The 13,004-nt window shown below is 34.9% G+C and overlaps 1 protein-coding gene across 1 annotated transcript; it reads right to left on the bottom strand.

Moving 5' to 3' along the window:
• Window positions 1-9,135: 9,135 nt before the first annotated feature.
• HOXC11 (homeobox C11) lies at window positions 9,136-12,408 on the bottom strand. Its single transcript, XM_044083940.1, has 2 exons — window positions 11,553-12,408; window positions 9,136-9,741 (listed from the first exon to the last, which is right to left on the bottom strand). The coding sequence occupies exons 1-2, from the start codon at window positions 12,223-12,225 to the stop codon at window positions 9,509-9,511; spliced, it is 906 nt and encodes a 301-aa protein (XP_043939875.1). The 5' UTR covers window positions 12,226-12,408; the 3' UTR covers window positions 9,136-9,508.
• Window positions 12,409-13,004: the final 596 nt, after the last annotated feature.

The raw sequence follows: 13,004 nt of genomic DNA, 5'->3' as shown, positions 1-13,004 counted from the left end.
CTACATGATAAACTGAGTTGTTTTTTTTTTTTTTTTTTGGGGGGGGGGGATTATCTTGTTGGAAAAATTTCTGTTACAATGTCATTTATTTCGAATTATGTGATAGCATTTCTGCTGCCGCATCATTGATTTAGTTATCCTCAGTTGTCAGCGTTTAATTTTCACTTTCTTAAACTTTCGTGCGCGCGCGTTTGTGTACGGGTGTGCACACTTGCTGATGGTTCCTCTTAGGGCATATTGGTAATTACAAGTCGAAACTGATTTAATAAACCGGATCACTACATTTCGTACTTTTTTGTTGTTGTTGACTGGTTCTTTTAGTGTATTTGGTTGAAAGGATCACACCATACTGATTCAACGGCATGGTTATATTTGCACAAAATGGTTTTGAGCAACTTCATGTTAAGTTTCTCTGCTAAACTCTAGGATGTTGTGGAAGTCTTCCAAACCTCATTAACTTCACTGAGATAAACCCATAGTTAGTTCATTACTGAGGCATTTGTGTGTCCGCATTTAAGGTGTCTACTTTGTCAAGCCACAATCAGAAACAACCGTGCTGTATTTAGACGGGTATTTTTATTTGTCGTTTGTATCGAAAGGAAAGCTACTACTTCTGCTTCTGCGACTTCTGTTTTAAGCGAACGTGAGACTGTTAATATTTAATATAGTTTTGAAACTGTCAAACTACTTCATTGCGCCATTCAAAAAATCATATTCTGCCATTTATCTGTAAGTATAGTCGCTACAAACTTCTCATGTGGTGTGAGCCTGGAGTAATGTTAATTTACTGGGCAATATCAGCAGACGCTTCAGTGCAAAAACAATTCTGTACGTCGGAAACTGCTGTCCTTATGTTACACCGGCAGTTATTTTATTTTTTAGGAAGCACTGCCTTTCCCCCCTTTTAATGGCATAATTTATATTTCATAAGAGCTACCTAATAATATTAAGAATCACTGCGTATATTTTTAACTGAATATAAATGCAAGACCATTTTGGTTTATGGGAATTGTTTTATTATTAAATAAGGGAGCTACAGGAGGCAATTTAAATAAAAAAAAGTTTACTTCTGAAATGTATTTAGGTGTATTCGTTTGATTTTCACCATTAGGCTTACTTAAGTTTCGATTACTATTGTCTGAAATCTGTGTCTAAATCTAAGTTCATATATGTACTAATACTTTAAGTTATTAAAACATGCCAGAGGAACGGATATTCAAAATATTCTTTTAGCTTTGCATATTCATAAAACATAAGGTTTTATTTCTAATCATATGGGCGCATTTACTGTCTTTCATAATTCTTCAGTACCACTGCTGTCTAATAGTATTTTCTCCAATTAACATACTTTTTATTATTGTTTGTTAAACTACAATCGACATGTTTAGACTTTGAGCACTATAATTATTTATAAGTTTTCCTTAAATTAAATGAGTTACAAGTAAGAATGTCTTGATTTACACTTTTGATAAGATATTTTTGAGGAATCTGCATAACTTTGAGCACTTTGAAAGGTACATTGCTGTTGGAAGATTCAATGGCAAAAGATAATAGACTTTGACAGTGACCAAGCAATAGGCGAGACAATTCCCTGTTTGCTGAAGCTCATCAAGTTCCTTCTGGGTAGCATAAACTTCGAACTCTATCGGCTGCAGACAGGAAAAAAGACCATCTTGAAAAAAAAAATCTTTACGTAGCTTAACTGCTGACATCCTTTTCAGCTAGTTAAATATTTGATTATATTGAAGAACACGATAAAGATCAAAGTCATATAGCTGGTAGAGTGGAGAGGATTTTGAAAGCACGTTACGCAATGTAACTTCAATGGGCTTACGATATTGAATGCATATTTACACTGAACCAATAGAACGTATAAATGTGTGTATTTCACTAGAATGTTTGGACTTAGTAATGCATTATAGACGGTTATTACAAAGATAGTTGTTTTTAATGCAAATAACGGGTAGCTATAACGTGTAAAACTGCAGTTCTGAATCACCAAAGCTAAATGAAGTTGAAATGAATTGCAATTAGTAACATATTCCAAAAATAGTAGAAAAATGAAAGCAACAGAAATGATGGAGGAGTCATACTTCGTGTGTACTTAATATAATACTGTTGTTTATGTTTATCTGATTAACATTATTTTGTATTCATGTGAGTTTTTACATTTTTTTAAAATAAAACTGTACATTAGCGTGTACTTACATTTTAGTTTGCATTTCTATTAAAAAGTAAATATATAAAAATGTTTTCATAAAACGTGAATACACCATACAGACAAATGACAAGGAGACATTATGTTTGTGCATATAAACTTACCTTATATAAATGCTTGATATAAAATGTCACATAACCAAAAGATGACGACTCCTTGCGAGGAAAAGGGTTACTATACGGTCGTCTAAATGAGTGTTGTCCCGTTAAGAAAATAGTTATTTTGTGGCAAAAGAAGCATGAGTAAACCCGAAACAGAACTGTTAAGTATATAGAAGTAGAGAATGGCAAAAGTGTTCTAGCAAGTGAGTTTTTTTTTATTTTTTGCTTAAGTGAAGTTTACTCAATAATGTACTGACACTGAGCTGCACAGGGTATGAGCAATGTGGTCCCTTATATAATGCAAACGATGCCAATTTATTTCTCAGCAGAGCTGAGTAAAACAACAACGATAAATTCACAAATACTGTCGCAATGCGATGTCAGTATATTGGATAGTAGCACAAAGTGCAAAAATGGTAAAGTAAGTGTCACAAATATAAATGCAATAAGTTTGTGTATATACCTATATATATTCTTTAAACCACTATCCATTATTTTCATTGTCGTTTTTTTTCCACTAGTCTGAAATCAACAAGACGACCTTCATCAGTAGGTGAGCTCTGTGGAATATAAGAGATATAGAAGAATATTGTGTATATCGCAGAAATGTTTCCTGTGTATGAAGAACGACTTAAACGTGTGTCTGGAAAGTTGTGCAGATATTTTGAAGTTCTGTTCTGTTCGTGGAAGTTGTCTAATTTGTGTCATCTCTGCATTTTACGTATTATAAATATTTAATAACAATAAAATAAAAACTAAACAAAGAATGCAAAACAGCGATCGAGTTTTCATTTAATAAATACAAGTGAGTCGAGAAGTTTAAGTAACATACATTGTTCGTTATTGACAGAATATGTAACAACACGCATATACACACATACAGAGATAAAGGCGAGAGCGTGCGCGCGCGCACATACATTGAAACTCAGAATTTTGCTACCTCTGTAAGTTATTATTGTTGTTGTTGTTGTTGCTATTTTAAGAAACAGAATTGTGTTATGGACACCCATGGCCCATACAAGGGTTGTTTGCAAATGAACTACTGACAGTTGGATATTGAAGGCAATGTTCGAACACATATACATCCAGAAGATTTGGTATTTTATATCATTCCCAGAGGGAGTCCTTCCTTTCTTTCTTTTTTTGACATTGAATCTTTATTAAGGATAAACATGATTTAGAGGTTATTTACAAAAACATTTTCAAGATATAGCATAATTATTACACAGTGTACCACAAGCAAAAGAAAAAATCTGTCTCGGTAATAATTACATTCTTTGAAAATTATATTTCTGAACGTTTCACACATGACTGTATTTTAACTAAAAGAGAATGGTTGCGTTGCAAGCTTACGGTTACAATTTAGTATCGGAAAATATTAACACAATAAATTAGCTAACTAACTTGTATCACACAGTGTGCCTTGAAATTTGATGCAAAGGCAGGCTATTGAAGATGGCCATAGTTTTATTGAAATCTCCTTCAGATGTACCAGATAATGTTTTGAACTACATGAAGACAGCTATCACAATTAAAATTGTTACGTTTATTAAACAATTAAAAAAATAAAAAATGATGTCTTAATCTTATCTCTATTATTTGTATTCATACAAGTGATGCGCACTTCTGAAGGCAGAGTACAAGTTCATTGAGCGGAGTTAGTGCAGTGTTTGGTTTCAAGTTCTAGTATGACTCGCACAAGTTATTTATATAACTGAAATAAGCAAATGTATAATATATTAGTAATTTTAAAAATACAGTATAAATTACTACAGGACCTTTTTGACTGTACTATATGATATGTTATTAGAACGATGCTGTAACTTGAAAATGCCTATGTGAATCACTTCACGAATTTTATAATTATTAAACTGCTGAGGTTAAAAGCTTTTGGTGCTCTATAATGGTTTGCCAGAATGACTCTGTAACTTGAATGTATTTGTACTAACCTTTAGTTACCCCTAAAGAGTTGATGCAAAAGTATACTCAGTAAAACAAAACGAGGAACTGTAATACGCATTTTAAAAATACGCCTTGAGGTCGAAGAGCAAACTTAGTTTTTAGATTAATGTTTAAATGACTAAAACATTTGTTTCTGAAATGTAAGTGTTGAAAGAAATCTTGACAAACACTAAAATAATGAGGGGACAATGACCCCAAATATAGGGATAGACTTTAAATATTGATTTTATAAACTTAGAAAATTGTGTGAATAACATAATTTGTGTTAGCATGCATTTTCAGAAGGATATGAAGTCTGAAACTCAAAAGTTTGTCTTCATTTAATGAGTCCAATCCTCACTGATCTGAGAGAAAAACGCAACTTTTACGAGGAACAAACCGAAAATAATAAGGTAATGATCTGGACATTTTGCGAAAATCTAAGTGAAGTATGTGTCCCGCATTTCTCACAACCAAAGAGACCAGGATATATGCAACTACTTTAAAACATAGCAGGGCTTCTAACTCCACAACCAAAAACACCAGTGTTCAACAATTTGCTCAGATTTCTCGGGGAGTTATGTGGTTCAGTGAGTTTATTACATTTTGCTGACATTAACTTTATTTTGTTGCAATACTAAAAAGTAAACTCATCTAAAAACTACACATAAAATGTGGAGATATAATGTCAAGTAGAAAAGACACATTAGAATAGCCAATCACACATCATTATTAATTTGTGTAATTGATGGCTAATTTTAATTAGATGGAAATGGACATGCATTTGATATTCGTTTTAAGAGCCATTCTTATGTAATCGCAGACATGCAAACATCAAGGGTGATATATGTCACATTCTTTAAGCTAAAATGTATTTATTCTGTAGTAACTGGATTTTCCATCTACCTAACGCGACATTTTGTAAAAAAAAATGTCACTACCCTTCATTCATGTTGATTTGAAAGAATGCAACTGTAACTGGAACTTTCTTCATTGTGATCGTGCAATACTATATAATATGATATTAGAGTGATGTAACTTGAAAATGCTTTTTAAAATACATCCACAATTTTAGTTTATCATTAATAAAGTGTTGATTAAAATTTAGTTTCCATTTTTAATAAAGTGATTCACAAGATCTTTGATGCGCGCCACCTATCAAACTGATTAGCCACGACCTTTGATCTTAAAATATAAATAAATCTAAGCTTGATGCTTTATATTAAATAGAAAATGTCACAAATTGGTAAGCAAATTTTAATGATCAGACTGGATATAGCAATGAAGAGTTGAATGCCAGTGTAACTACCCTCACTTTCAAGGTATTTCAGTGTGGAAGTCAACCTTTTCTTTGAATTAATTTAGTAAGGGTCTGTTTAATCAAAAATTCTAAAAAGAGTCAAGCTGGTCGTGATGGTTTGTTCAGAATTATGCATAGATACTGTAGCCATATTGTGGATATGTCTTGTATCAAAAAGAGAATGTCGTTGTGTTTAATTTAACCAATAAATATACAGTTACAAAGACTGCAGCGAACAAATACGTAGTATACTTTGATTACACTTTTGATGCACTTGAATACAGGTTCATACGTTTTTAATAAATATGTCATTATCTAGACATCCGACGATGTGAACATGGATTCTCGATGATTGTCTCTGTTCATATGACCTGCGAGTCCATGTGCAAAAATGGGGAAAAATGAGATTATAAATGGCTGGATGAACCTACGCTGAAAATGAGGATATGCTCCCATTTCACACACACGTCCCACTACAGTTTTTTTTTTACTATGTGGTTAAACAAAACAGACACGTTCATCACTAAAATAACAATATTTCATAAAGAGGTATTGCTTAAAGTTTATTTGCTGGTACCATTTGTTTGTTAGTCACACCGAACTATTTCACCTTTTAGAAACTGAAGGTGGCAGTGATCCGGCAGCCCTTCTAGTACTGCACTGCATACCTATTGAAGTATTATGGAAAGCACCCAGCAAGACAGACCTGACATACCTGCAGTGATTTTCAATAGTTTACAAAGCGGTTATTTGAAGTCATTTGCCTTCACGTGCACAGTTTTTGTGTTGAGCCTATAATAATACAGTACTATGATTCGAGAAAAAATGTCTAACACCATTCAATGCAAATCAGACAAGTGATGAAAACCTGATAGACCCATACCCAAGTAACAGTATCAGAAAAATGAGTATTTCAACAACTGGTCCAGAAATTTGAAAATAAATAGACGATGAACGTTTGGCTGATGAATCCTACCAAGGATCGTGAACGTGCATTATATTTATGCCCTCAATTATTTATTTATTCCGTTGCTCTTCAGCAAGATGCTTAAGATGATTTCAACTACAGTGTTTTCCAAGAATTTAAAAATTCCATCATAGTTACGTGCCAAAATAGTATAGACATATGCTGCAAGCATCAACATGTTATTTTTCTACAATTCAAACACTTTATTTAATTATTTATTTTAAACGTGAAGTAGTAGCCAAGGCTGAATTACTACATGCAATATTAATTAGGATGAGCTCCAGGACATAAATATATGTAAAGCTGCTGTTAGTTTCCCAACATAATATTGCGATGAGTACTGGAAAAAATGCACCGTTTTTTATGCAGTTTTATTACTGAAAGGTTAAAGGTTATGGACTTGACATTATTGAAGTTCAAATACAACACACACACACAAACACACGTACTGTGTGTGTTTGTGTGTGTGTGTGTGAGTATGAGAGAGAGAGAGATTGCGTGCGTGTGTGCTCTGTAAGGAGTTTGTAGAATCAGAAACATTTTAAACAGAAGCAACATTTTTTTCTAATACTAGTTAGGTAGCTTATGTTGCTTCTGCTTCATCATTAACATTTCACTTTATGTTTATGTATTAATATCATAGGTCATGTTTATAATCACTGAATTATTGTTTACATTTTAATATTCATGAGTTTAGTATGCTTATTATATACTTTGCCTCCTGCCATCTGATCCATTCTGAAGAAGTTCCGATACTGAATAAAGGAACGAAAGCTTAAAGTATTATTGTGGGCTACGTTTCTTCTTTTATTTAGGTTGTTTAAAGTTTTATTTTGGTATCAGAAGTTTTATATGCAAATAAATAAAATTGTTAACCATACTACACGGTCACTTTCTTTTTATTACATGTAAAACAAACAAACAACAAAAAAAAAAAAAACATAAAAAATGAAAGTCTAGTCGTTGTCACTGACTTGCGGGCTAGATCCTGTAATTGTATTTCTTTCTTATGGTGTTAAGACATGCGCAGCAACTTCTGTAGCTCCAAAGAACTCAAACTGGTAGTGAAAGTTAAAGTAACTAGTAAGCCTTTTTTGTTTGCTGTTTACAGCGGAAGTTCGCTTTTCAGTCAGAGCAACTAAGAAAACTTTGGCCGTTTAGTGGTACTGCTTTTATGACTGTGTCTAGACAGACCCTTTCATCATGAAGGGGAAAAACAATTACGTTTGTCACTTACTAATTTGCTCTTCTTCATTACTGTTCTTGTATCCACGTGAACTACTAGGAAAACATCGGAAATAATACCTCGAACGCAAAACAGTGTAAATGCCCACAACACCCAATTGTTTTAAACTAGCACGATATAGAAATACTTCATTACTGGATAGTAGTATCGTGACACATTCCAGTCTGGAGATTAACAAATAATTAACCTGTAAGTTGTTTATTTACAGAAAACTGCAGATTTGCCTACCACACGATTATTCAGTAGTTAGTAGATGTCGTGGCCTTAGTATGTGCTCCTTACACTTTCTTTATACTGGTTTTCTCTTCATGCCGACCTGTTATTTCTGAATCTTTCTTCCCATGCTGCAGACTAGGCGCCTACAACAAATCTAATTATATGTGTGAAAATCTAATTATGTATGTGCAACATTTTAATTTTTAAGTCCAACCACGTGTTATAGTCAGACTGCAATAGCTCCATTTATTAAAGGAAAATAAACTTACATGATAAATATACAGTGCAACTTCAACACCAGATTTTCAAACTATAGTTAGGTCCTGTATGAGCAACTTACTCCAGTCTCTTCCACGTTATCTTTCTTCCTTCCTTCCACTTATATACCATGTTGCATTACAACTTCATTATGGATAAGCGTACATAGTGAGAACTTTGCTTTAAGTATTTTTGCTTCCTTACTGTACACTAACGTGGGTACACTGGTCGTGTGAGTAAAAATGTATTTACATGTAACAAAACTGGGGATGGAGGTTCTAGCCGCTGCGATACCCATCTAACACCGTGTTATACGTATCAGGTGCCAGTTAACCCATAATCGATACGGGGAAACACATGACTTTAATGCATAAAGACCGTTTTGACCAGACTCTTAGCTTTATTTGTATCGCTTAATTTTCTCTGGAAGAACAAGCGTTAATTAATTTCACATTTTTGAAAGTCAGTTTTATTGGAATTATCGTTTCCCAGTTCTTAAACTGAAAGTACTCTTGTTTCTCCACACATCAGCTAACAAGGTTCACCTAACTCAAATCATACTTTTTAAAACACCTGGCTAAGACAAGACAGTAATGCCAGCACGCATATCATGTTTGCTTTCTCAGCTTATATTCCATCCCATGTAAACATGCCAGACTCCGTGCGAAATCATTTGCATTATATATACATTATCAAGATAATTTTATTATCACTTAAAGTGCTACTAAAATAATTGCCTAAAATTGGCCAGCATAAATGACCATCATATCATAACTGACATGTATTGTCACAATGAATGCATTTCCAACTCTCAATCTCTCAACTGCATTAGTCAACCTCATGAAACAAGTTATACTCCTAAGAATGTAGACGTAGGTCAGGTTTCTTTAAGGTATGAATTGTTATTTTAATAAGTGAAATAACAATGTAAACATTTATAGCATTGCATTTTATAAAACGAACAGCTTACAGCTCAAGAAATGTTTCACATTTTCGCAAAGAACATTAAATAAGAGACAGAACCACGATCGTTGCAGCCCTAGTTTGATCAAGGAGTGCTAAACTTCGCATTAATACTGTCCAAACAAAAACGGCAAATTCAGTCGTCTGCCACTGCTGGCTCTTAGTCCTTTAGGACAATACGCATAAAGTCTTTCCGCTTTCATTTTCATCAGTACATACATTATATTATATAGATATATATATATATATACATGGATATATACAAATATCTGCAGTATCTGTGCATAATTATCAGTGTTCACAATAAAGGGTTTCCAGAAAAATACTGCAGGCGGTCTCTGCTGAGTTTTTTTTCTTTCATTCTTCTGTTTTGAAACCATATTTTAACCTGTCGGTCGGTGAGGTTCAGCATTCTTGACAGCTGCAGACGTTTTTCTTTGTTTATATATACGTTGAAGAAAAACTCCCTTTCCAATTCTCTGATTTGGAATTTGGAATATGGACACCTCTTCTTCCTTGTACGTGGGATGCCTTATAGAAAAAAGGGCACAATAAATAGGCTATAATTTCTGCTGTACGAGTTTGTTGGTATAACATACAAGACAGCGTTAACTTTTATCCTACAAGTGCCATATTGCATTATGAACGAAAATCTTTAACTTTTATTTCACATATGGCTGGATTCAAAGCTAACTGAACACAAACCAGAAACTATTATTCGATAAAAGCAATGGATAAAAAATCGAATACCCAAGGGTCCTTCGCTTCTTGATATACATTTACCACATTCCATGCATTCATCCACTCACTTGCAACAGCATTCTGAAAAGATGTGTACCAACTTACCTTACAATCATGTGACTATTGTTTATAAACACCTCAAAGCCCAAGAATCACTAGATTGTTTCAACATCCACCCCCACTGCCTTAATTTCTTTCAGCCATTAGTTAATACAATTACAGTAGTATAAATAGACTGCTTATTTTATTAGGACAAAGAAGTCCAGCGATATGATATCACACATTTCTGTAATGTTATGTGTGTAAGACTGACTTCGATTCAAAGAAATGTGCATACTTCTTTCAACTCAGATATTACGTAGCTTGTATTGTAGTGAAATAACTTATATTACTATGGTTAACTAAATGAACGTAGCATACTCTCAAACCCTCAAGGTCACTACTTGCAGGTTTCATTACGCTCACTACCTCTAATTATGTAAGACATTGGTTAATATAACTGTGTTACACCTTACATTTACGAAAGGGAATTATGTACTAGCATAAAGAGATCTGTGATTATTTTATGAAGTTGAAACAGTCCAGTGGTACAATGACACCATACACTTCTGGAATGCAATGAATGTTAAGACTTCATTGTCAAGGAACAGTGGAAGAAGCACGCTACTGTACACCCCTTATACCTAATGCATAGCTCTTATCTGAGCAGAACTATTAGCACAATCATTATTTCTAATATCTAAGACAGGTCTTGTCTCGTTTATGTGAATTAAGTGGACATTGCTCTTTCTGCAATCGCCCTTACACCATGTTGCTCTATGAGGACAAACCAAGGACTAAGTAAAAGTTGGTAAGAAATTAAGTATATACAAGTCTACTGCCATACCACGAAGCCAATGTGCTACTCTTACATTACTGGACCCTGTATGTCAGAGGAATCAAAGATATATCGATTGATATGTAAACAAGCAGACAGGTAGCTAGCTATCTAGACAGGCAGGCAGATGGATAGATAGACATACAGACAGACGGCTGCCCAATTTTGAGTGCTAAGTGATAATGCCTGCATTTAGATACAGAAAACAAATTTGCTTAGCAGAAGATTTATCAAAAAGGTGTGACAACTTAAATCAAGGTAAACAAATAAAATTATGAAAGTAAACAGAAAAAGCCACAGTCAAAAAGCATACGTTTTGCATTTCACACTCACACGTCTCATCAAAACTCTTCTGGTGGTGTATTTTAATGACATTTAATGAGGAAGCTAAAGAACAAGCTCTTTGTTTACCCCTAAGGATTTACCCTCCATGGTCCAAGAAACTCATCCCTTAAATGCGCCAATGCAAGTTCACGATCAAAGTAAACAATTTTTTCACAATAGACTGCTTTAAAACTTTCACAGACTCTAAAATACTCTCTGTGTATATAATAGCATCACCCATTTTCTCAAAGCCTTTCCCGTCGTAAAAATTCTTCTGGTTGGAAGAAAGAGCTTTGTAGGTAACAATAAAATCCTTTCAATGCTTATAAAACTCCACATAAAATCTAACCGACAAGTGTTGGTTCAATCCCTTAACCCTTCCAGTGACTGCTCTACCTACTGGAGCTGTTGGTTTTGGTGCCTTCCTTATTGATAGAAGAAGACGAAGCAGATGATCCCGGGTTCGTATTTTCCTCTTCATCTTCCGGGTCTTTCTCCCGGTCTCCTCCAGGTGACAGTATGCTTGACTGGGGTGCTGAGCTGAGCTTTCCCTCACTCTTGTGGGCGCAGTTTTCTGACTGACTCTCAGTCCCGCAATAAGCATTTTCGAAAAAACGATCAAACCCTTGAGGGAGGACGCTATTTTTGCTCATGCTAGAATAAAAGCCAGCGGATGGATGGTTGGCGCTGGGATGGTGGTGGCTGTATACGCTTTCACTTTTCATTAGCATTTCGGTCATGGTGGAAGGCGGGATGCACTCTCTGTGCATTAAGTCCTCCGCAGCATAGCAGGACGCGTAATTGCTTCTATGGTGCCATTTGCTTGATGGGTCTAAGCCGTATGAGACTTCTCGGACTGGCTGAACTTGAGACAGATTTGTGGAGTAAGGGTAGGTGATTTGGCGAGATGGGGCCTGTGGCAAGAACGATGACACTGTTGAAAATTCAGGGACGTAATAGGTGCAGCTAGGGAGGTAGATATTGGAAGCGCAGGCGGCTCTCTCTCCAAAGTCTGTATTCCTTTCCTTACGCGACTGAGAGCAGAAGTTTCCCAGATTCACTGAGTTAAACATCTTTCTCCGCTTCGTGCTGTATAGATAGACCTTTTGGATCCGATCAGCAGAGGGGGACAAATTTGGGAAGGCAGAATGACGCGCTATTCGTCTTAGTCACCCTAAGAGCACGTGATCTAAAGTAGATATTGTCATATATCATTTTGGAGCACTTAGATGCGTAGGAGTGGTTCGGGTAGGCAAGATCTCAGAGGTTCAAGCGATTGGTTTCAAAACACCGCAGAAACGTTATGAAAATCATTTGCAGATCTGGACTTATTTTCTAAGGACCCTCCCCTTATATGTAATCATTACGAGAAAGCAATATCTGAGCTGCCTTTGAAGTTTCCTTCTAGACTTAATTCCCTTTTAGGTATGGGGTGGGGATAGGTGCTGCTTTAAAAAACGTTTATTCCTATAAGCAATGAATGTTTAATAAGTGGACTCAAATCAGCTCGATTACTTTTCTTCTATCCAACAAGTAGAACATGTTCATTTTTGTCGGATCTATGCTATGTTGTATCTACACGTGCTAAGGTCATCAAGCTAACTCTGCGTATAACCCTAAATGGCATCTTCGTTCTTCTGTGCACAGTTAAGAAAAGATGAAAATATATCAAAGTGCATACTACCCGATTTAAAACCAATTTAGGGAGTCTCAATTATCATGTCTGCACTGTGACATTAAAAATCAAGGTAAAACGAGTTTCTGGTTAATGTCATCAACTTGACAGTTGTTTTGTTTTATTTAATAAACGCTACATGCATCCCAGAAATAAACAATGGGATACTATTTACTA

The sequence above is a fragment of the Protopterus annectens genome, chromosome 9.part0, assembly GCF_019279795.1.
Source record: "Protopterus annectens isolate FY-2018-M chromosome 9.part0, PAN1.0, whole genome shotgun sequence".
In the NCBI taxonomy this organism is placed as follows: domain Eukaryota; kingdom Metazoa; phylum Chordata; order Ceratodontiformes; family Protopteridae; genus Protopterus; species Protopterus annectens.
This window is presented reverse-complemented; position numbering and strand designations above follow the sequence as displayed.

What these genes read in the sequence shown, in the direction of transcription:
- HOXC11 (XM_044083940.1), bottom strand. Translation starts at nt 12,225, where the DNA reads ATGTTTAACTCAGTGAATCTGGGAAACTTCTGCTCTCAGTCGCGTAAG. An exon ending in CACCAAAACCAACAGCTCCA is followed by an intron (nt 9,742 to 11,552) that starts GTAGGTAGAGCA and finishes TTTTTCTATAAG; the next exon opens with GCATCCCACGTACAAGGAAG.